Source organism: Chiloscyllium plagiosum, chromosome 23 (genome assembly GCF_004010195.1).
Source record: "Chiloscyllium plagiosum isolate BGI_BamShark_2017 chromosome 23, ASM401019v2, whole genome shotgun sequence".
NCBI lineage: Eukaryota > Metazoa > Chordata > Chondrichthyes > Orectolobiformes > Hemiscylliidae > Chiloscyllium > Chiloscyllium plagiosum.
Genome location: NC_057732.1, coordinates 39,478,446 through 39,502,687, shown reverse-complemented (window position 1 = coordinate 39,502,687; position 24,242 = coordinate 39,478,446). Strand labels below are relative to the sequence as shown.

General features: G+C 46.2%; 1 protein-coding gene across 1 annotated transcript in view; it reads right to left on the bottom strand.

Moving 5' to 3' along the window:
- LOC122561470 (striatin-interacting protein 2-like) overlaps window positions 1-24,242 on the bottom strand; it is a 35,425-nt gene that overhangs the window by 5,731 nt on the left and 5,452 nt on the right. Inside the window, exons 2-11 of the mRNA XM_043713214.1 lie at window positions 22,202-22,384; window positions 21,752-21,960; window positions 20,875-20,940; window positions 19,872-19,935; window positions 17,321-17,392; window positions 16,496-16,570; window positions 15,388-15,485; window positions 14,748-14,874; window positions 12,846-12,946; window positions 11,316-11,382 (exon numbers count right to left, since the gene is read on the bottom strand). Of these exons, the coding sequence (XP_043569149.1) occupies window positions 11,316-11,382; window positions 12,846-12,946; window positions 14,748-14,874; window positions 15,388-15,485; window positions 16,496-16,570; window positions 17,321-17,392; window positions 19,872-19,935; window positions 20,875-20,940; window positions 21,752-21,960; window positions 22,202-22,384 (1,062 nt within the window). The remainder of the gene's footprint in view (window positions 1-11,315; window positions 11,383-12,845; window positions 12,947-14,747; window positions 14,875-15,387; window positions 15,486-16,495; window positions 16,571-17,320; window positions 17,393-19,871; window positions 19,936-20,874; window positions 20,941-21,751; window positions 21,961-22,201; window positions 22,385-24,242) is intronic.

The window sequence follows — 24,242 nt, the reverse complement described above, 5'->3', positions numbered from 1 at the left end:
AGGTCGCGGGGCCCAGCCGCACCTACACCGGGGTAGCCGCTGCCTTGGGCTCGGTTGTCCCAACCCCAGCTGCGACGTCAACCCCCTTCAGGCACCTGACCAAACGCCTGGGGGTAAAGGCCTATCCCCACCCCAACATGACCATCGAGGCCTGCAGCAAGGCCATGGCTAGTGTGGTCGGCCCACTGGCCATCGTCGCTGCGGCCCGGATGTACGGGAAGCCCGTCTTTTTTCTGAAGACCGAGCAAGCGGTCCACCTGGCCGTGGAGAGGGGTCTCACTGTGGGCGGGACACATCTGCCCGTCGACCCTCTGGAGGTTACGGCCCAGAGGGTCGTGATCTCCAACGTCCCGCCCTTCATTGCCAGCGAGCTCCTTCGCCCCCACTTCACCGCCTTGGGGAGATCCGGTCAGGGGTCTAACCGCTCCTGCTCGGTCTTAAGGACCCCGCCCTCTGACACATCTACTCCTTCCGACGCCAGGTTTTCATTTGCCTGGCCCGGGAGGAGGTCACCGAGGGCAATTTTACCGTCCTCCATGAGGCCGTGGCCTACCGCGCCTTCTGGACGGCGTGCGGCGCCACCTGTGCCGCGAGGTGGGGCACATAAGAAAAAACTGCCCCACCCAGAAGGCCGCCCAGCCCGCGCCGATGGCTGATGGTGGTGCCGCCGCACCCACTCCCCCTCCCCCGAAGCCAACACCACAGGCCCCGGCACCGGAGGCTAAGCCACGGGCTTGCAATGTTCCAGCCTCTGGCAGGAAGGGGGGGGTGAGCGTCCGGCTGGCCAGAAGGCGCGGAAGAAGACGCGACGCGTCAGGCCTGCCCACGGGGAGACCACACTATCCCCTTCCCCGGAACCTAGCCCACGACCTGCCCCGCCCCGGCACGACAATGCCCCTGCGGCCGTGCCAGCGTCGCCCCAGCGTGGGAACCCTGACCCTCAAACCCCCGAACCCGTACCTGATCCTAACCCCACTGACCCTACACCCACTCCCCACCCCGATAAAGAAACCCCTCGGGACTCAACGTCTGCCCCTGGCACTGCAACACCTCGCCCGGGGGCACCCGAGCCCTGCCCAACCCAGCCATACCCTGGCACTAACCTGGGGTGAACCACCGCTGGCCCACCTCCTGTGGCGGCCGTGTCTCCGGGCCCCGGAGAGGGAACCGGACCCCTGCCCCGCCCACCCTCACCTGATAAACCTGGGGCGGGGCAGGAAGTGACACGGCTGGCTCTCCCCAACCTGGCCAAGCCCCCTGTCTTCCCCCAGCCATTCGTATTCCTGGAAAGGCTGGGGGGGGGGGCGGGACCCCGGGCCCCATGACCACCGAGGGGGGCGGGGAGGGGAAGGCCCATAAATCCCCCCCGGTCTCTCTGGGGAAAAGGCACCGTCACTTGGGACTCTCCAGCAGCGCGCTGGCGGTGCTGCCCCTCTCCGGGGGACGAACCAACGGTGTCCCGCACCGCGGCCCGACTTGACAAAACCCCTAGGGGCTACAGCAGGGCCTCGTGCTGCCTCGACTCCTCCGGCCCCTGGGGAGGACTTCAATAACCACGAGGGCCGTGGTGCAGGCGACGATGGAGGACCCTCTGCTGGGTCGTCTAGCGGTGGAGGGGAGAAGGGTGTTATCCTCGCTCCTCCCTCCCAGACTGTTTTTCCGGGGGCCTTGGCCCTGGGGGATGACCTTTACCCCGAGGAGCCAGACCTTTTCCCTGAGGAGCCGGTGTCGGGAGAGGAGCGGGGCCCCGAGCCTCTGCTGCCCGACGACCTGAACTCGGGGCGTTCCGGGAAGGGGTGCGCCGAGGAAGGTACCGCCGGTGACCCTGGGGGTGGGGTCGCCGGGGGTTTGAGGCCGGTTGGCGGCGCCGGACCAGTCCCCATCCTCTCGGTGGGAGAGGGGTCGGTCTGACTGTGGAGTTCTTCAGGGCGTTCTGGGAGGTCCTGGGGAGCGACTACGCACAGGTCCTGGGGGAGTGTCTAAATGCCGGACAGCTGCCCCTTTCTTGGCGCAGGGCGGTCATCGTCCTGCTGCCAAAGAAGGGGGACATTCATTCTTTAAAGAACTGGCGTCCGGTCTCCCTCCTCAGCACGGATTACAAAATCTTCGCCAGGGTGTTGTCTTCTCGCCTGGCCTCCGTGCTGGCCCACATGATTCACCCGGACCAGTCCTACACTGTCCCGGGCAGGAGGATACACGATAACGTCCACCTGGTCCGGGACCTGATCCATTTCTGTCGACTGGCTGGTCTGCCGAGCGCCTTCCTGTGTCTCGACCAGGAGAAGGCGTTCGACAGGGTCGATCACGAGTACCTGCTCGGGACTCTGCGGGCACTCTGGTTCGGGACGCGGTTTGTCGCCCGGATCCGACTTTTGTACGCCGCCGCAGTGTCTGGTTAAAGTTAACGGGTCCCTGACGGCGCCCCTTCGCTTCGGGAGAGGAGTGCGTCAAGGCTGCCCCCTGTCCGACCAGCTGTATTCCCTGTGCGTGGAGCCTTTCCTGCGCCTCTTGTGGAGGAGGCTGTCGGGGCTGGTTCTGTGCGGCGCGGGCACGGGGGTGGTCCTCCCGGCCTACGCCGACGATGTGCTCCTCACTTTCACCGACCCGGCTGACCTGGGGAGGATGCGCGAGTGCCAGGCCGTGTACTCGGCGGCGTCTTCCGCCAGGATCAACTGGGCCAAATGTTCCGGACTACTGGTCGGTCCGTGGCGGGTGGACTCTCTGCCGGAGGAGTTACGCAGGTTCAGCTGGAGTACCACCCATCTCCTCCTACCTGGGGGTCTACCTCAGCCCAGCTGAGGAATCCTGGCCGACCAACTGGCAGGAGCTGGAGGCCAAAGTCTCGGCTCGCCTATGCTGCTGGACAGGACTGCTCCGAGTACTATCTTACAGGAGTCGAGTGCTGATCATAAACCAGCTGGTGGCCACCATGCTGTGGTACCGGCTAGTCACTTTGGTCCCTCCTCCTGGCTTTGTCGCTGACATCCAGAGAACGTTGGTCGATTTCTTCTGGGACAAAAAGATGCACTGGGTCGCCGTGCAGGTTCTGAGTCTCCCTATTGAGGAGGGCGGTCAGTCGCTGGTGTGCGTCCGCACCCAGGTCGCGATGTTCCGTTTTCAGACCCTGCGGCGATACCTTTACGTCGAGCCTCCTCCTAGGTGGTGCGCCCTGGCGACGTATTTGTTCCGCCAGGTGCGTAACCTCAACTACGACACGCAGCTCCTGTTCGTCGACCGTGACGGTTTGGAGGTCGCCCTCAAGACGCTGCCTGTCTTTTACCAGGACCTGATCACTGTCTGGAACATGGTCGAATCGCGTCGCGCCTACCCTCCGGCTGGAGTAGCGGCTGTCGTCAGGGAGCCATTGCTCAGGAATCCGCACCTCCGTACTCGCAGGTTCGAGTGGCTGTCGGAGGGGAGGGCCGTGGCGGCGAGGGTAACCAGGGTCGGGACGTGCTGGGTGCTGGGGGCCTGGGCTGGACGCTGCCGCAGGACATAGCAGGCAGGGCAGCGGTAGACGTCCGGTACGTGGCCACCGCCAACCGACACCTTAAAACGGCGGTGCTCGGACCCGACAGTGCACCAGTTAGAGGATGCTCAGGTGTGCGGTGGGATCCCGTCCGCACTCGCCCCAGCCCGGATGGAATTTCACATTGGCCCCAAGGTCCCGTGAGCCTTGCGGGAGCCTGTGCCCCACAACCTGAGCCGCCTCTGGAATTTTAATTTTCCCTTCCGGTGGGTAAAAAGGAGGGCCCTGTATAGACTACTGCTGCACACCGTCCACCTCTCTTCCCTCATCCACCGTCTGGACACGCCTTGGTGTGCCCATTTGTCACTGGGCGGTGGGGATCCCCAGTGAAGGGCTCTCTACACGGGAGTCCTCCCCCTTTCTCTCAGGGATTTGGGGTGCACACAGCAGTCCCCTGCAACCACAGATTGCGGTGGTTCATGGACTCCCAGCCCAACTGCTTGTTCTGTGGAGTCCGTGGACCACGTGTATGTTGAGTGTGGGCATTTGCACTCCCTTTTTGATTTTCTCAAAAACCTCCTCCTCTGCTTTTGGCTGCACTTCAGTCCCACGCTCCTGATCTTTGGGCACCCGGTACAGAGGGAGGGAGGGCAGGTCTGAAGACCTCCTCGTGGGTCTGCTCCTGGGACTGGCCAAAATGGCCATCAACAGGTCCAGGCAGCGGGCCGTGGAGGGGGTCATTAGGGCCTACTGCCTGCCCCTCTTCCGCGGTTACGTTAGGGCCGGATGTCCTTGGAGAAGGAGCACGCGGTGTCCACCGACACCCTGGAGTTGTTCAGGGAGAGGTGGGCACCGCAAGGAGTGGAGTGCATTATTTCCCCCTCCAACTCTATTTTGATTTAATCCTTGCCCTCCCCTTCACTGTTTGATCACACAGCATTGCCCTTTGATGTGAAGGGCATCGCTTGTCACTGGCCACTCGGGTGTTTCCTTCCACCTGGTGGTGGAAACCAAATAAAGATTTGTGCACCTTGTGTCTTTCATGGTGTCTCACACCTGTACACATAGATGGGTGCTGGGGAAAAAATAAGCACTACCGCAGTTAGGCGGTAGTGTGGGGGTTTAAAAAAAAAAGGCAAAAAAAAGAGGAGCATCACATGGGTGCGGGAGAAAAATAAGTACAGAAAAAAAAAATCAAACAGAAGTATCACCTGGTACCACAGTTAGGCAGTAGTGTGGGGAACAGAAGAAAAAAAATAAACACAAGTATCAGGCATCATGAAAAGATTTTTTAAAAATACAGAAGTGTCAGAGGTTCTGTTCACTGACAGCTAGATGAGTATCAAGGACTCTTTACATGTACATAAAGGGATACATGGTGAGGGGATATCAGCCTCTGTGGAGTTATTTCACTGGCGACAAGAGAAAAGCATGTTCCTGAACAAATTTGCTTGTAACAGTTGTCTGAGTTGGGGTAAGCATTTCATGCTGTTATTTAGGAAGCTCGACTCGTTCAATTCTGAAGACTAAGAGCCAGGTATATGGAAAGAATGTGTTATATTTTCCAAGCAAATGACATTGGGGCAGATGAAAAGCCATTTGTAATTCTAACACCTTGTGGACCTGCAGCCTTTTTAGTTATTCGGAGGCTAACTTTCTCTGAGGCACCAGATACTAAAAGCTTTCAAGAATTGAGAGATTAAGGCATATCATGACACCAAGCCTCCTCTAATTCTGAGTCGTGATTGGTTTTACTCGGCAATTCAACAACCGGAGAATCCGTATCAGGATTTGTGACTCGGTGAAGGCAACTGGCAAAGGGATGTGTCTTTGGTTTAACCGTTATTGAGATGATGAGAGACTGTTTGGTTTTTGGAACTAATGATATAACCATACAAAAACGCCTACTAGCTGAAGCCCAACTGGACTTCAAACAGGCAGTACAACTAGCTTTATCTTTGGAAAATGCAGGAAATGGAGCATGAGTTATAGGGTATTCTATTGTAAGTGGATACCTTCGCCAGTGCGACTGAACCTGGGGAAGCACACTTGAGGGAAGGCAATTGCATAGCCTCACTCAGGACATATCCTGAACAGAGGGACTCTAGGTCAGCCCACAGCAAAACTCCAAACAAAGACAAGCCTTGGCCAAAGGGTTAAAATTTTCTTCAGGATTTAGGATGGCAAGCTGTTGTAGTTGCTGTCGGTATGTGGTATTGAGACAGCAAAAGAATCCCACCAGACCTAAATTGAGTAAGAGAACTCATAGGCTAGCATTCAAGAGAGTGCACACCCTGGAAAGTCCTCCTATACCTGGTTTGGAAAAGTTAGATTGGTTTTAGTTTGAATGTTATGAAACAATCAAAATAAACGTCTGGTTAAACGTTCACACAGTTCTCATGGAGTCAATAACAACGTAGCTGTACCAGTGATCACAGAACCAGTCTTGAACAAGATTTGCTCTGGATTCCAACCCTTAAGTTTGCGCAAGACTTCAGCTAGACTGAGAACCTATATCAGGGAACCTTTACAGATTAAGGGCACAACTTCGATTCCGTCTCTCATGAGAAGCAACTGGTTCAATTACCACTGATTGTAGTAAAAGGCTTGGGTGCAAGCTTAATGGGATGACATTGATTGAGAAAGATTCACCCAGATTGGTTCAATGTTTTGAGTTGAAAATGCCTGCCGAAGCCCTAATTAAATGTCCGGACATTTTTCGGGAAGGTCTAGGCTTATCAAAGGAGCCAAGGCCACTTTGAATGTTGACCAGGAAGCAATTCCATGATTCTGCAAGGCCCGCCCAGTGCTATTTGCCCTACGGGCAAAAGTAGAGCCAAAAATCAGGAGGCTGGAAAATGAAGGAATCGTCAAACCAGTACAGTTTCCGGAATGGGCAACACCAATTGTACTGGTTGTGAAGCCCAATGGGTTGGTTTGCCTTTGTATGAATTTTAAACAAATGGAAAACTGCTTTTTGCAGTGAGATAAATACCCAATCCATCACAGAGGATTTATACGCAAAGCTGGTATGGGGATGGGGGAGGAGTGATGGGGTTGTACTTCACGATGCTGGACAGGAGCCATGTGTACTAGCAATTGTGGTTAGTTGAGGATTCCCAGACGTACAGTACAATTAATATCCATAAGGGTTTTTACAAACATATGACTGCCACCTGGGCTATCGTCAGCCCATGCAATTTTTCAGTGGATGGTGGAGAACATTTTACAAGGTCTACCCCAGTTTGTCGTTCATCTAGATGATGTGCTAATAACAGGGGGAAGACCAATAAGGAGCACTTAGAATTTATTGCCATATGTATTTTTACAGGAAAAATACAATGAAAAGTGTTCTAAGTTGTCCCTCCATGGCGCCTACATTAATGACAAAAGACATGATACAACCACAATTTACAAATATTCGACAAAGTTCATCAAAGTCCATTTCATGGCTCCTGGTGTCAAAGAAATCCAAACAGGAGGTGACAGACACAGCTGGAACGTGAACAACATTCCCACTGAGAGCAAAACAACAGGACGAAAACTGAAATGCTGGGATGCCACCCCACTGGGCCAAAAGCCTCCGAAGAAAAACTGCTGCTAAGAATGCCATTTAAAAAACGCTGGGCCATTGAATCATTGGGGCTGGGGCCGGGGCAGGGGCAAGACCCACCCCCATAAAGATGGATAAAACGACATGCCAAGAAGTCGTAACACCGAGCTGGAAGCTCGCCAAAGATTAAGATTGAGCCGGACTGCCGTCAGGATCACAAAGCAGGCAAACCACTCCATCAGAGACCACTTTGCAGGCCTCCGGAAGGACTACAACATTGGACCGCTAGAAGTGACTGCCGCTTGCAAGAGGCTGGGAGGCCAAGTAGCAAATGCAGATGCAGTGACTGCCTCCCACTGGAGTTACACCACCAGTGGTACCGCCATTGGAAGAGTCTGTGATGGTGTTAGATATTCTGGACAGACTTCCAGTCACAGTGGACAATTTCATACTTTGGACCCAGGAAGATCCAGTTCTGGCAAAACTGAAACAACTGGTGGTGATGAGGGAGAATCCAAAAGGCCGTCACATCCAGAATTCAAATCTTCTTGGACCCGGAGAGACTAGATCACAGGACAGAAGGGCACATTATTATGGGGAGCAAGAGTGATTGTCTCAAACAAAGGTTGCTGTCAGGTACTGGCTGAACTCCACCAGGGGTTTCCAAAATGAACATTTTAGTGAGATGTTATGTCTGGCGACCAGAATTGATGTGGACATAACTGTATTGGTGGGGCAGTGCCCAGAGTGTCAACAAGGTCAAACACTGTTGCCAGCAGCTCCCCCACATATTTGTGGGAATAGCTGGGTAAACCCTGAACTCAGTCCTCCTATGGGCTAAATGTTCTTAGTCATCGGGGATGCCCAATCAAAATGGCCGGACGTGCATAGAATTCATTCATCATGCAACTTTCGCAATACACGAACTCCCAGAAGTATAGTCACAGATAATGGGCCATTGTTTACCAGTAGAGAATTGAGTATTTCCTAAAGTAAAATGGTATTCATCATGTATCGGGAGTTCCATACCATCCAATGGTCTGGCAGAAAGAGCAGTCCACACTAAACTGTCCTGGTTCCTGTTTGATTATAGCACCATCCCACATGCAACTACGTGATTGTTTAAGCAGAGAGAGCTCGCATGAGAAGGAGCGAGAGAGAAAACGGCATCAGGAATACCTATGCCAGACTCCACTGAATAATAGAGACCGTTTACTTCAGGAGGTGAAGTTTGGTGCAGGAGCCACAGGACTGGGTAAGAGGCATAGTGAATGCAAGGTCAGGTCCAGTTTGGGTAGGTGTGACGGTCCTGAACAAGCATGTGAACCATATGAAGGCTGCAAACTCAAAATGGTGCGAGAGAAAATATGCCCAACTCCTCAACTGCCTTTCCGACTGGTCTGGAACCCAAGGATTCTCCGTCTCCATAAAGTGATGAAGGTACCTCAGAATTTGAGACAGACAGGACGGATGTCACCACCTTGGCGCCTTTTGCAGCCTGAAGAAGAGAATTAATATCTTCTGAGTCGCTCTGGGAGCAAGAGGCGAGCTACAGTTCGTTTTGCTATATCGTGAAAGTTGTGTTCCTCTATAATCCCATGCTATAGAAAATCATGCGATGGTAAACTACCATAGGAAATTGTGCTGTAGAAGATCGCTCATAGAAAATCACTACACCCATTTAGTAGAACGTTCACGTCATCCAAACAATGTCCATGATTCATCAATCACGTTATAGCCAATTTATGCTGACGAAACATGCTTATAGCAGAATGACCTGTGCTGTGCTTTACACCTATCCCCCACCCCCACTCCACAATGGGGCAATCGGAAGAACCTGACCCAGGAGGAGCTACAATATAAAAAAAGGACAGCCCTATGTTCTCTGACTCAGAGGGGGTGAGATGTAGTGATTGTAACGAGGTTAGCCAGCTGGACCTCATAGAATACGAGTTCCCTGATTGGATCAGATTAACAGTCAGGGACCCTGGCTGACAGATATAAACAGGAGTGTCCCTCCAACTCTATTTTGATTTAATCCCTGCCCTCCCCTTCACTGTTTGATCATACAGCATTGCCCTTTAATGTGAAGGGCACTGTTTGTCACAGGCTACTCGGGAGTTTCCTTTCTTCCTGGTGGTGGAAACCGAATAAAGATTTGTGCACCTTGTGTCTTTCACTGTGTCTCACACCTGCACACACACATGGGTGCTGGGGAATAAATAAGCACTACAGCAGTTAGGTGGTAGTGTGCGGGTAAAACAAAGAACAGGAGAAAAAAAAATAAACAGGAGTGTCAGAGGTTCTGACTCTGAAAGAACTAGATCAAGGATACTTCACATTGAAATAAAAGGCAACTTGGTTATGGGCCTCTGTGGAATTATTTCAATCATAAAGAAACTGATTAGATAAAACCTCAACTTCATAAAGGAATCTTCACCAAATAATTAAGGAGCAATGTTAAGGATGCAGCATCACATAAAAGTAGAAGGAATCCAGAAGCGTTAGGAACTTTCAGGTAATAATTCTCAATAGATATTTTGTCCCACCAGAAGCTTGGGTTTGAAGATAAAATATTACTTTAAATGTTGATGGATATTCTATTACAATATTTTACGCATACTTAGGTACTTCTGATTAATTAGAAATATCAAACTGGGCCCCGGGGGGGGTGGGGGTGTTGGTGAAGAATCCCGAACAAATGCAGGTTTACTTACTATTGCTCCCAGTGGTGGGGAGCTTTGATGAGATTGCGCTGAGTGTAGTAATTTAATTAAATAGAATTTAAGTTACCTTGTTATAAGGTGGTTTAATTTTATTTCATTTATTTATTTACTTTCATCTTTCTTCTTGGTTACTTATTGAATTGTAGTTTTTAAATAGAGTTTTTTTTGTATTTCGGTCATCTGTGGAGTAATAGTTTGTTTTCTATTATTGCTACTATATTATAAAGTTGTCATACTATTTTGTACTGGTTTTGTAATGTTGTAAAAAACCTAAATGTGTTTTAAATAAATATTTATTAAAAATAATTAAACTGCATTCTATTTTATATATTTTTGACTGTTTTTGTCATAGCTGTTTACTTATCCATTAAAGTCCATTGCTTGTTAATTTCTCATTGCCAAAATTATAAAATTTGTAAATCGTCTCATTTGACATTTTCTGTCACGACTGAAATGAATCCTCCTCTTGTACACTCCCCCTGGGTAAGTATATTTTGAAGAGAGAAATCCAAGACCTTTAAAATATCTGGGACATTTATATTATAGCTAAGGCTTATTAAAATTAAACAGGCCATTTGGAGGAATGTAACATTCTTGGGCAGTTTCTTCCACTGTGAAATGATGTTAATCCTATAGGTGTAAGAATAAGCAGGACTCAGTGGACAGAGTTTAGCAGGGATATGAATTATTCCTGATCTAAATCACTTCAAAACATCCTAAAGCATTTAAAAGAGGAATTGGGGCAAAGACCAAGCTGTTCGGGGACAGGTGACTAAAAGCTAGGTAGGTTTTAAGGAGAGTCAAAGTGGAGGGTTGGAGTATTTCCAGGATTGAGGGAATTCTAGAGCTGGGAGTCTAGATAGCTGAAGGCAATAGAAATGGATGATGTACAAGAGGCTGAAGTTGAAAGGACGCAAAGATCTTTGAGGGCGGTCAGGTGAGAGAAACCTTTAGTAATGTTGTTGGGAAAGGTCTGAACAGGATCAAGTGAAGTTTAAGTTCAAGGTTTTGTTGGATCAGGAGCCATTGTCAGTCATTGTGTTTAGGGATGTTAGGTCTGTTGGGACATTGGATATGGTATTGTGATGAACCATTCTTTGGTTTCTTTAAATAGTGTCCACCAGATGAAGCATGCTATTTAACGTAAAACTGACACCTGCAATGAGATGAACTGGACCCAATGATCTTCTGCTTCAGAGGCGAAGATGGTACTCACTGGGGACAACCCAGTTGTGGTACAAATGATTAATGCTGGAACAATGTAAGAGAATTAATTTTACCTTGCATTTTTGTTAAATAGTTTTGCCCTCTATCCTGAAGGTGCTGATTGCTGTTGACATATAGCCCCCCTGGTTATAGCATTCCCTAGTATTCACACATCTTATCCTCACTCAGTGTCTACAGACCTGCTCTTACCAACAGGAATCAGGGAGTGGTCGAATTTTGCCTTCTCTGCCCAGAAGTGGGAAGCTAATCAGCCCAGGTGGAGCTTAAACCGGAGTGTTGTGAACTCAATATAATCCAGTATCACAAGATAGAATCAGATTTCTGCCGAATCTATACTTACCAGAACTTCAGTGGTGAGTTCTGGCAACTCATGGATCACGCAGTGAGGGTAGTCTAGGACAGAGATACTGGGCACACAGAAAAAAAAAACAATTAAGGGAGTGTCCTCAAACGTTATTGCTCAACCACTTATGAAATGATCTTAGTGACCTCACACATTTATACCCAGTCCTCACTGAGCTCTTGGAAAGGTGCCAACTTTGGGGCCCCCCCTTTCCCCAGTGTCCCTACCCTCCCCAATCTGCAGAGAGAAGTATTATGTGCAGGGTCAATACTAGCAATGCACAGTTCTTTTCCTCTTCTTTTTTATTTATGGACAGATTCAACTCCCTTTTGCAAGATTCTGTTGCATCTGCTTCCTGACTTTCAGAGTAAAGAATACCTCACCTTCTCTCACATTACCCGGCTTTCTTGTCCATTATTTTAAATCTTTGTTTTCTAGCTTCTGGCCTTTTTGCAAGTGAAATTAATTTCTTCCTTTCTATTCCATCAAAAACTACTACTAATTTTAAATATGTCCTGATTGGTCCCTAATCCTCTCTGCCCTAAAGAGGTCAATCCCAACCTCTCTAATCTCTCTGCTTTACTGAAGTCCCTCATCGCTGGTAACATTCGAGTAAACTTTCTCTGAATCCTTTCCAAAGCTTGGACATTCTTCCCAAAGCTTGGTTTCCAGAACAGATATCATGTTCCAGCTAGGGCCTAGCCAGTGACTTATAACAGTTTAATATAACTTCATCACTTTTGTACACTGTACTCTTATTTGTGAAGCAAAGAACTTCATATTTTGAAGAAAAACAAAGCATTAGCTTTCAAAAATGGTTTTTAAAATGTATGTTGTCATTCATGAATGTTTGATTGTTATAGATCAGGGAGGTCCCACGTTTATACCTTGATCTATTTAAAGGTACCCACATTCAGTCATGAAGCTACAGTGAGTAACGTGAGCCAAACCTAACCCAGGCACCATCATAGCTCCTGATCCCTACATAGTTAGTGGAAGCACTGCCAGCAGACAAAAGGAGCACAGGAGAGGTTTATATTCGGTTATGATGGTTCCTGAAGGCTACCCATAATGGGAATGAAAGGGATGTTAAAGAGAAAGACTGGCACCTTTGAAATAGAATACCAGCTTCTGTTAACTCTGGAGGAGCAGTTTGGGTACAACCCAGTTTTAATTTCCCTCATTGTCTCAACTAATGAGCAAGTCAAATAGAGTATCCAGGCTAAATGGATTTGGCTTTTCCAGTTCAGATGTCCCTCCCCCTTTTGAGGTGGTACAGTTCCTTCAATTAGCACCTCAAAGGTACTGCCATTTCTCAGGGTAGAAGACTCTGAGCAATGAGTGTAAGTGGTCATTCGATCATTGGAAGCATCAGAGCCAAACCTGACATCTGTCTTCCCCAAGTATCTCCATCTCTGGATTTAGTCACAGGAGTATTTAGTCATGGGGTAATGTTAGGTTGAAATGCATTTTCCATCGACTGGGTTTGCAATCGCACAGATTGATTTCAGAGTTCCCTCTTCTTACCTGTTCTTGGCAGTGACGTACGACATGATGCTCTGATTGAAGAACTTCAGAATCAGTGGGATGCAGTTGGCAAATACCAAGTGCTGGGAAACATACTCAAACTAAGGGGAAAGCAAAAGATGATAGTAAGACAGGGATCATCTCCTGCTCAAACCTTAAAAATCATACTCTGGGGCCATGGAACTGTCTCTACTTGGTCCAGTATTCCTGCTTCTCATGTAGTAATCATCTGTACCACCTCTCGAACCAACTTTTCATTTCTTACTGACTTTGCCTTACCACATCATCCCTTTTATAATTTAATCAAGTGCTCTCCACCCTATCACAGGATCTTCCCTTTTGATTATTTCCTTTCACTGGTGCTGCGAGAACTCTTATATCTCAACCAACTTCTAGTTCTGATAAAAGGTCATTGTCAAGTGCTAACAGGGTTTCTGTTTCCACAGATGCTGCCTAGTTCTGGAGTATTTTCCTGCTGTTTTCCTGTATTTTCTTTAAGATTTTGAGGACCAGTGAATAGGATTGTTGACTAATTGCTCATGAGGCCAAAAGTAGAAGTAGGGCAGAATGGTGGCTCAGAGGTTAGTACTGCTGCCTTGCAGCACCAGGGATCCAAGTTCGATTCCAGACTCAGGCGACTGTGCAAACTCCAAATTAGGTTTCCTCCGGATGCTCCAGTTTCCCCTCTCAGTCTAAAGATGTGAAGGCTAGGTGGAGTAGCCCTGGGATACACAGGGTTAGAGGGATAGAGTATGGGATGGGTCTGGGTTGGAAACTCTGAGGGTCAGTATGAACTCGATGAGCCAAATGGCCTGCTTCCACACTGTAGGGATTCTATGATGGTTTTTACTATTACTTTGATAAATGGAGGTTAAATAGGAAGTCATGCATAGTTTGTTGAAAATTTAAAAAAAAACAAAAGGTGATTTCATGAGAATCATTGATAGTCGCAATTGCTGTACATTTTGTACAGCTCTTAGACCGGATATCATTTTAAAGGTTTGTGATGTCTGAGAAATGCTTCTGAGGAGGGATTTGGTTTTAGAACATCTGATCAGAAACCTGTGGTCAAGTGACAGGTGGAGGAGGGTGAAGGAAAGCTTGAGGATTAAGAACCAAGGCCTTATTGAAAATCGTGAATTGACCACCAGCCCTCACTTCACAACAAAAACACAAGTCAGCATAATCTGCCTTTGGACATCACAAGTGTTGGATAAAAGAAATGCGAAACAATGGTCACCGACTGAGACACTGTGGACATGGCTATCCAAAAAAAAAAATCTCTGAAACACTGCTCATCTGTCCCTAGATGACCAACTTCTACTGTCTCTGTGGCAGCTGAAGGTGTAAAGGGGTTGGGCAAAGTCACGTTTAATGTTGCTCGTCAGGCTGCTATATGAAGAAAGTGAGTCACGGGCTGGAATGGAATCCAGAGGTCCAGGCGGTTTATATATAGAATAATGGATATCTGTAAGTGAGTTTGAGGCTGAAACATAATCCAGGATTTAGATGCAGAACTGTAATTTGAAATGAATCATGATTAACAGTACAGCTTTAAAAACAAAATTCCACTGACTAAGGTCTGTTAGTTATTTTGTTGTCAGTCTCTAGAATCAGATTAATTTGCCGGTACTTTAGGAGAGAAAAAAAACAGAATAATGAATGTTTCACACACTTGTGGAAATACTCACAGACTCTGTCTCTGCTGCTCCTTAGTTGACCACCAGGAGGCTCAAGACACCCAATCTGATTTAAATTGGAGCATTAAGGTAATTTAGCTCAGAATTGGGAACTGCACAGAGTTAGGAAAGTCACCCCCACCCCAATCACACACACAGAATGCACCACCCCACAGCTTCCCCCACAGCTCAACCACCCACTGCAAGCTCTGGCACTGCTTACCTGGTAGATATGATTGAGTTTGAGATGCTTGAGTAACAGCAGCATGAGTGCCGAAATCGCTTTAACAATGATTTCCTTATGTCTGTTGACATCAATCCCCAACTTCATGCTTTGTAACACTGTATTGCTGCACAAAAAGCAACAAAGGGCAGAATCTATTTCACTGAAATATTAAATACTCTTATTACTTCAACTTGCAAATGTTCAATGCATACTAGAATCTGTAGCACTGGGAAAGAACATCCAGTTTTGATTCCAATTTGCATTTGCCTAGGTCAGTGACATTTGACTCTTGTTTTCTGGAGCTCCTGGGAAATAACATCAGCCAAAGTCCCTCCTCTGCTCTGACTGTTTAGTCTCAGTTTAGGTAAGACGACTAATCACAGATCCAAAGGCCATATCTCACCAACAAGGAGTACAATAAATGCACAGAATGATCTGATGTTGGAAGACAGAACTTGATCTGATGTGGGTGAACAGTTCTTGAAGTTGTTGGGGAACACACCACCAGGAAACACGGCTCACATTTAAAAGGTGGTGGGAGTTAAAAATCATTGCTTTTTATAGGTAACATTGCAAATGAGGACAGACAGACAGATGGAGAAAGGAAAAGCAAATTTATTATCTGAACAAAACTTACGGCATCTCCTCAGGCAGAAGATCAGCCAAGATATTGATGGAGTCAGTCTTTGCCTTGGATGTGGGAGCAGCAGCCAGCTGGATCTTCAGCAGGGCTATCTGTAGAGAATAATAACCCAGCAGCCCATCAAATATTGTTAGCTAGAAAGCAAGAAATTGTCTTTATATAGAGTCTTTCTCAGCATATCCCAAAATCACTGTACAGGTAATGAGGCACTTCTGAATGGGAAAATCACCGTTAGGACACACAGCAGCTAACATGCTTACAGCAAATTCCTACAAACAGTAATATGGCAATCACAATTTGGTTTAAATGATGCTAATTGAGGGATAAATATTGGCTTGGAATTTGGGAAGAAAGCCCCTTACTCTTCCAAAAAAAAAGGTATCGGGGCTACTTTATGTTCACCTGAGTTTGAAGTCTCATTCAAAAGATGACACCTCTGACCATGTAGCATACCCTCAAATACTGGAGTGTTGGGCTCTCTAGAATAAGGTTTGATATCACAACCTGCAGACCCTAAGGTTGACAGCATTGATAACCAAGTTATATTGGCATCTGAACAGGTGCAAATCTCTCCTGGGAAACAAATCTGTCTCCAGGAAGTTTACAGCTTTTCAAGCAGGGCTCAATCCGGGGTGGGGGGTGGGGGGGGGGGCGTACAAGTTAATGAGTTGGAAACTGAATTAGGTAATAGCAGGGAAACCACCATAACAAGTTAATAATCTGCAGTATCTGCAAGAGCTCATCTGGTAAAGTCAGCATAAGACATACAAAGGACATCGGCTCATTTCCTAGGAGATTCCAGCTGTTGATCCAGTGGAAAGGAAAAGCACAGAGAGAAACAGCAAAACAGGAAATAGTGTAAATTTTACAGGGCAACACGGCAAAGGACGATTCCAGGTTTGATTCTCAGACTGAGTGCGCCAGAGCAGTGCCTCTTGGTGTGAGGATGTGCTGACTCCTGTGAATCTGTCCTCTTTGATCAATGAACTGTGTTCTGGGGGGCCTTGGAAATTGAGAAAACTGATAGAATGGGACTGATGGGGACACTGGTCATGGACCCAGGCACTGTTGAGGACACAAGCTGTAAAAAGTCGATACTCACCATATACTGAGGTAGGTTGTGTAACATTGCCTGATACAGGATCTCAACTGGGCTCTGCTCCACCACCTCAGCTCCCTGTGTTTAAAGAAATGGTAGACTTGCAACTTTTTGCTTTATGTACTAGGTTCAGCCTGTTATTGAATTCAAGCGTTATCTTTGATGCCTGACTTCAACATAAATTAGGTGGGATGATTTCCCACAAGTTGCTAGAAGGGCAGTAAATTACCAGGGAGTTAAAATAGGTTTCCCTACTCTATACTCACAGCAATGGGGGAAAGATATATACCCTTGTGGCTGATCAATGCCTTTCCTCCCACAGATTCTTCCCAGCTGGTGTCTTGGACTGGACTCAACCTTGCCCTGGAGACCTTCTGCAAAATGTCTTGATTCTTTCCTTCAAGAGGTGAGTCATTTAGACTCTAGCATGCATAATTAATCTCCCAACACGGGCTACCTCACACAACATTCCCAAGCAACATTAAATCAAAATTAGGAACAAAAAAATGTATTAAAAAGCAAAGATACTTAACAAAAGGAATGTACTCTAACAAAAGGGAGATTTAGAATGAACTACTGTGCAAGGTAACCAGAATTAGACAATGGAGGGGAAAGAAAGAGAATGACTGGACATTGGCAGGCCAGTCAGAGCTTTCAAGGGATATTTTCATAACGTGCACATTAATAGATATGAAGTCATTTCCCCCACTTGCCCTTCTTCTCTACTGAAGAGACTGCTCAGAGAAGGAATGTGATTGTCTAAGAGTCCTCTGGCTTTCCTGATGTATTCTGTATACCACAAGGTGAATTTGTGCTACAAGCCCTTACCAGTGACACTGGACATTTCTGCAGTTCTTCCTCCCTCTTGGCTTGTACTTCTGAGATGGAAACATACTTGTGCTGATGTAGAAATCAGAAAATCAAATTTGTTTGGTTTGCTTAGTCAAGTCTAGCTCCTTAAGAACCCATTAAAATGTCTGCTCTCCTTGTCAGGCCGGGCTAATCAGTTGCAGTAGATTATTGACATGGAGGGTTAAAGCACTGCCCACGCCTGGCCTAACCCTTCCAATAGTGCAGCTGACAGAAAGGCAGCATCAGACTCAGTAAAAGTTCTGCGGCGTAAAATGACACATCAAGTCTGATCCAGTTAGAATCTCACAGCACAGAAACCGATCATTTAGTTCAACTTTACAAAACTGAAAGAATACATTTTGATTTCAATCATTCCAAAAAGCAAAGAGGAAAGTGAATCTGGTCTCTGAGGAGTTTCAGGCTTTCTCTGCTGTTTGTACAAGATAACTTGACTAGTACAGTTGCTGAGAGTCTTTATCCAGCAGCAGTTATATATAGCGTCACTCATTCACTCACACACACAGGAGCTCCCAAAGCTTTTCTCAGCTATTTAATTTCATTTAATTACTTTTTGAAGTTTAGTTGCCCAGAGAGGCTAAATTGGCAACTAAACTTGCATCTAGAAACCTCAAATTGAAAATGAATAGTTAAACTTCTTCATAATGGAGTCTTGTGTCTGAGAACTACCAGCAGACTGATTTGTTATTTCTAATACAGTGGATTTACAAATAGAGTCCTTGCTTATATAGAGAATTTCCTTTTCTAAGAGGTAAAAACAAAAGAGGCCTCAAGTATTGAACTGCCAACATGCATCTTTGCAACAAAAGATGTCAAGAGGTTATTAAACCCACATCTTGCTGTGGGACTGAAAGATAGGACTGAGACAACAAGTGCACACAAGAAAGAAAACAGAAGGAAAAGGAGAAAAAAAAAAGAAAGTGCACTCAGCAATCTTCTGGTACAGATCTGCATGTTGTGCTTAGTGAGTAATCTTCTGCAGTTCCCAGCCTGTGCACCATACTGGACCTAAAAATAGGATGGTTGCAATGTGGCAACTTGTCTTAGACACAACACAGACTGGGTGAAGCATCTAATCGGTACGAGGGGGAAGAGAGAGAGAAAGAGAGAGAAAGAGAGAGAAAGAGAGAGAAAGAGAGAGAAAGAGAGAGAAAGAGAGAGAAAGAGAGAGAAAGAGAGAGAAAGAGAGAGAAAGAGAGAGAAAGAGAGAGAAAGAGAGAGAAAGAGAGAGAAAGAGAGAGAAAGAGAGAGAAAGAGAGAGAAAGAGAGAGAAAGAGAGAGAAAGAGAGAGAAAGAGAGAGAAAGAGAGAGAAAGAGAGAGAAAGAGAGAGAAAGAGAGAGAAAGAGAGAGAAAGAGAGAGAAAGAGAGAGAAAGAGAGAGAAAGAGAGAGAAAGAGAGAGAAAGAGAGAGAAAGTTAGAGAAAGAGAGAGAAAGAGAGAGAAAGAGAGAGAAAGAGAGAGAAAGAGAGAGAAAGAGAGAGAGAGAGCACTGTTTGATTTCCCTCTAATGTGCACACAAAAAAACCACAAAAATCTCCCTAATATAACAAAGGCAGGTAATACTGGTTCATCCTTTCAGAGGAAAATACAGCACATTGATGTCCCTTGAATTAATCCAAGTTTTTTCCTCCACTATCAAACCTGAAGGATCAGCTCACTGATGGATTTCTCACTTTTTGCCACCTGGGGTGCTCTCTTCCGAGTTTTCCAGTCACCATATTGTTTTGAAAATGAATACCTCACTCATTTGCTTCAATGCAGAATCTCTCCTTGCCTTTGGTAACTCACTGTGGGAGTGTCAGCCCATGATAGATTTCACCCCAAGTTACATGCAACATCCCCACCAATACAAACGCCCACTCACTGCTGATGTCTGCAATTGCACTGCTGTGAATGTCTGGATAGGAACTCCAGGTACCAAGGAATATAACAAGAGCTAAAGTCGTGTGTTCAACCCTTTTAGCTTGATCAATATTCACAGGTGAACTCCTACCACAACTCACTTTCTCACACTACTCCTATATCTTTTTACTCCTTAGTACTCACAACTGATGCACATTTTATCTGGAATATACACAATAGTTGTGATGTCAGTGATAACAATAATGGGTGGGGTTTGTTAAAAGGCATCTTCTCCTTTAGATTACCTCCAGTAAACAAATGTTTAATCAGTTTTTAGTTTTTCTCAACAAGATTTTTCTCTTGCTTGTTCTCTTACAAGGATCTTAATTTTCATAGATGAGACAGTGAATGAAAAGAACTAGGTTAAGTCTGTGGGTGTAGAGCCCTTTATCAAGGCAAGAACCAGAGATTGTTACAGTTCTAAGTAAGTGTGTCCTTCAAATGGTGACCTTTCTCAGTCAGATACAAAGAGACCCGCTGTCTGTATTTTATTTTAAAGGAAACATTTTGCTTTGTCAAAATATTTGCTTATGCATTTTTGTTTTTAAGAAATAATAAGAAAACGTGCATGATCCAGAAGAATTATACCCGGCATCTACTCTCCTACCTGTTTCAGTATTTTCACACTATTGTGGATGGGCTTGGGCAAACCCACCAGGGTTTCAGTGTCACTGGAAAGAGAAAGCATAAGAACATTTTAAATCCACAGGGTGAGCCACAATTAAAAGACTGGTGGAGTTCTCTATAGTCATTGTGAGTACACAGAATATTTGGAAATGTAATATAGAGAGCAGAGTTGGGAGAGGTTATATACAAGATAGAATCACAATCACAAAAGAGATACTACAGCAACTGGCAATTTGGCCCAACCTACACATGCTAGCTCTTCAATTGGAGCACACTAACCTAACATCCCATCATTTTTCTCAACCTGTTTATATTTGTCTCGATAAATCCAACTCAAGATGTTTAATATCTACAGATAAATATTTGAAAACTTCACTCTCATTGTTTTCCTGCTGATCCTCAGCCTGCATCTCTGAGCCACACATCTTCAAGTCTCTATTTGATCCTCCTTAACCTTTTGAGTTTCAGTTTATAAAATTTACTAATTTCTCAAGTGTTTATTCATAACTATAAACTTGCATTCATTCCTGCTTTCATTCTAAAGAATCCTTCCCACACAACTCCCATGGAGATACCATTTTCCCAAGATCAGAATTTTCTGAACCCATGACATTGACAGACTTCACTTCAGATATGTTTCTATTCAATAACCCTTTAATATTATAAACAAGTGCAATTTTAAATGGCCTTTCTGCCTGCAATCTTCATGTTTCAGCAGCCACTGCACAGAGACAGGCAGCAAGAAGGAAGTGTACACACAGTGAGAAGCAGCAGGAAATACAGACATGTTTCATTTCATTGTAACTAGCCCCACCATCGCTGTTGAGTTGACAGACAAAAGTCTAGCATTTTATATAATAATATATATAGCTACAGATACAAGCACATACATATCAGATATTATGACGATACACAGGTGTAAATACAGATACATATATATGCAAGCTCACTTCTCAGAGTTAAAACTCTACTTTCCTACTCACTTTCCCAATGTGAATCCAATGAATTTGCACCGACTGACTTCCAGAAAATCTTCGATGTCCTTCTCTCTGCAGAAGTAAAAGCAAAACTGAAGACAAGATTAACTTTGGAGGCAAGAAGGCTTTGAGTTGGCAACATGCAGCAGATTAAGATTACCTACAGTGTGGAAACAGGCCCTTCGGCCCAACAAGTCCTCACCGCCCCGCCGAAGTGCAACCCAACCATACCCCTACATTTACCCCTTATCTAACACTACGGTGTAGTTTAGCATGGCCAATTCACCTGACCTGCACATCTTTGGACTGTGGGAGGAAACCGGAGCACCCGGAGGAAACCCACGCAGACACGGGGAGAACGTGCAAACTCCACACAGTCAGTCGCCTGAGGCGGGAATTGAACCCGGGTCTCTGGCGCTGAGGCGCAACAGTGCTAACCACTGTGCCACCGTGCCGCCCACTTCCATGGATTAAACAACTGGGGCACATACAAATGAAAACAAATCAAACATTTATGAGCAGAGGTGCCATGAGGATATTTCAATATGCATTTGTATGTTGTTGAGGGGGTTTTGGGTAGTCACTGAACAGAAATTCAGTGGAGTCTCCGGGGGAAGAGAGAGACAAGTATAATGTAGGTGGGGTTATACTCAGCAATCCGGATGCTTGGTTTGCTAGACGTGGTGCCACAAACAAGAGATTAGCTCTTTTTCTGTGGGACATGTACCTCCAGGGAACAACCGACAATAAGATGGTGGTTGTGCTGGTGGGGGTGGGGAGCATGGAGGTGGTGATGGTTATGGAGGTGGAGGAGGAGCCCGTCACAAGAAATCACCAGGCCAAACAAAAACATTCTCCAAATCCAAAAACAATTTATACTGACCTGACTTTAGTGGCCCAGGGCAGGCACCGTGGGAAGAAGAGTCTCTCTGGCACCAGTCCAGGGGAGGGGAGGTCCTGAATGAGTGCCTCCCTCTCCAGTGCATCCAATTCTCCCTCAATCGCACCGTCACCATCATCTGCTTCCTCCTCCTCCTCCCGAGCCTCATCTCTCTCACAGTAGATATCCAGGCTGTCCTGCTTCACCAGAATCTGCCAGTGACATCAGACAGTTAACATACTGGCTGATGTCCATCAGAGTATCTCCTCCCCATCCAGCCAGGTTTATTTTCAAAACTGAGCTTGTTCGAGGGGACATGGGACCAAGGCAGGCAGACAAACTGAATTAAGGTTAAGATCAACCATAATCTATGGCAGGGCAGGGCAAAGCCAGGACAAAGAGGAGGAAGCCAAAGAGCAGAGGGGTATCAGCAGCTGTGAAGATGGATCTTACCCTCCGACCCTTGCGACCTCGCTTCTGTTGCTGCTCTAGGATGTCCATGGCTGTTGCTGGTGGAGAGGTGGCTCGCAGAGTTCGTGTCACCTGAATACTGTTCTCCAACAATGGAGGAAGTCCCAGCTTCACTCGCTTTTCCACTTTCAACTCTTGGAGTTTCTCAAACCCTCCAAAACAGAACTGAGAACAAAGGAAAGTAATTAATCAAATGAGCTCATCCATTCAATGGTACCAAATACAAGCAGAACACTGAGGAACTGAAAAGGTAAATGTAACAAAAGACATTTTTAATTAACGACCAAAAAATTGGCAAAGACACCAAAGGCCTTGTAGAGAATGGAGGTGAAATTTAATAAATAAGGCCACCTGGATGAAAGTTTTCAGTCATGTGGAGTGGCAAGAAGAGATGAGATTAGCTTTACTGCTGAGGAAGGGAAGATGTTAGAAGTGATTAAAATCGTACGATTTGATTGAATAAATAATTTTCACTGGGATGGAGAGATCAGTAATCAGAAGGTAGATTTAAAATAATTGACAAAGAGCACCAGAGAGGTGATGAGACTTTTTATTTCAGGAAGCAAGTTCTTTTTTATGAATTGGAACATGCTTGCAGAAAGGCTGAAGGCAGATGATGTAATTACTTTCAGATGGTAATTGAACAGATACTTTAAGGGCAGCACAGTGGCTCAGTGGTTAGCACTGTTGCCTCACAGCGCCAGGGACCCGGGTTCAATTCCTGCCTTGGGCAACTGTCTGTGTGCAGTTTGCACATTCTTCCCGGGTGCTCCGGTTTCCTTCTACAGTCCAAAGATGTGCAGGTCAGGTGAATTGATTATGCTAAATTGTTCCTGAAGAAGGGCTTATGTCCGAAACGTCGATTCTCCTGTTCCCTGGATGCTGCCTGACCTGCTGCGCTTTTCCAGCAACACATTTTTAGCTATGCTAAATTGTCCATAGTGTTAAGTACATTAGTCAGAGGGGAATGGGTCTGGGTGGGCTCCCCTTCAGAGGGTCAGTGTGGACTTGTTGGGCCGAAGGGCCTGTTTCCACACTGTAGGAAATCTAATCTAATCAAACAGAAGATTTTGCAGAGCCTTGGGAAACGTGTTTAATTTCTAGCTCTATCCACACAAGCTTAGGCTGAATGGCTGAAAATCAAATTTTCCTATTCATCACACAGAGACACGAGTGATTTGTTTATTCATCTACGACTCCCGTGAAGATTACTCTGGTAATGTACATTAATACCTAGAATTGAATAGTTAACACATTTGTCTCGAGTATATACAAGCTCAAAGGCACAGTTTGCCTGTGGAATTTCTCTGCCCCATCAAGAACTCTTTCAAATATCCTATGCAGCCAACGACAGAAAAATGCAAATGCTGGATTGGTCAATGGAGATGAAGTAGGATTTGTTTGAGGTTTTGGTCAAGAAAAAGGAGGCATATGTCAGGTTGAGACAGTTGGGATCGAGTGAGGAGTATAAGGGCAGTTGGAGTATATTCAAGGGAAATCAGGATGGCGAAAGTTGACATGAGATAGCTATGGCAAGTAGAACATAGACATAGAACATAGAAAAATACAGCGCGGTACAGGCCCTTTGGCCCTCGATGTTGCGCCGATCCAAGCCCACCTAACCTACACTAGCCCACTATCCTCCAAAAACGCCATCGAATGCCCGTTTAAATGGCCATAAAGAGGGAGAGTCCACCACTGCTGCTGGCAGGGCATTCCATGAACTCACGACTCGCTGAGTAAAGAATCTACCCCTAACATCTGTCCTATACCTACCACCCCTTAATTTAAAGCTATGCCCCGTCGTAATAGCTGACTCCATACGTGGAAAATGGTTCCCATGGTCAACCCTATCTAAACCCCTAATCATCTTGTACTCCTCTATCAAGTCACCCCTTAACCTTCTTTTCTCCAATGAAAACAGCCCCAAGTGCCTCAGCCTTTCCTCATACGATCTTCCTACCATACCAGGCAACATCCTGGTAAAACTCCTCTGCACCTGTTCCAGTGCCTCCACATCCTT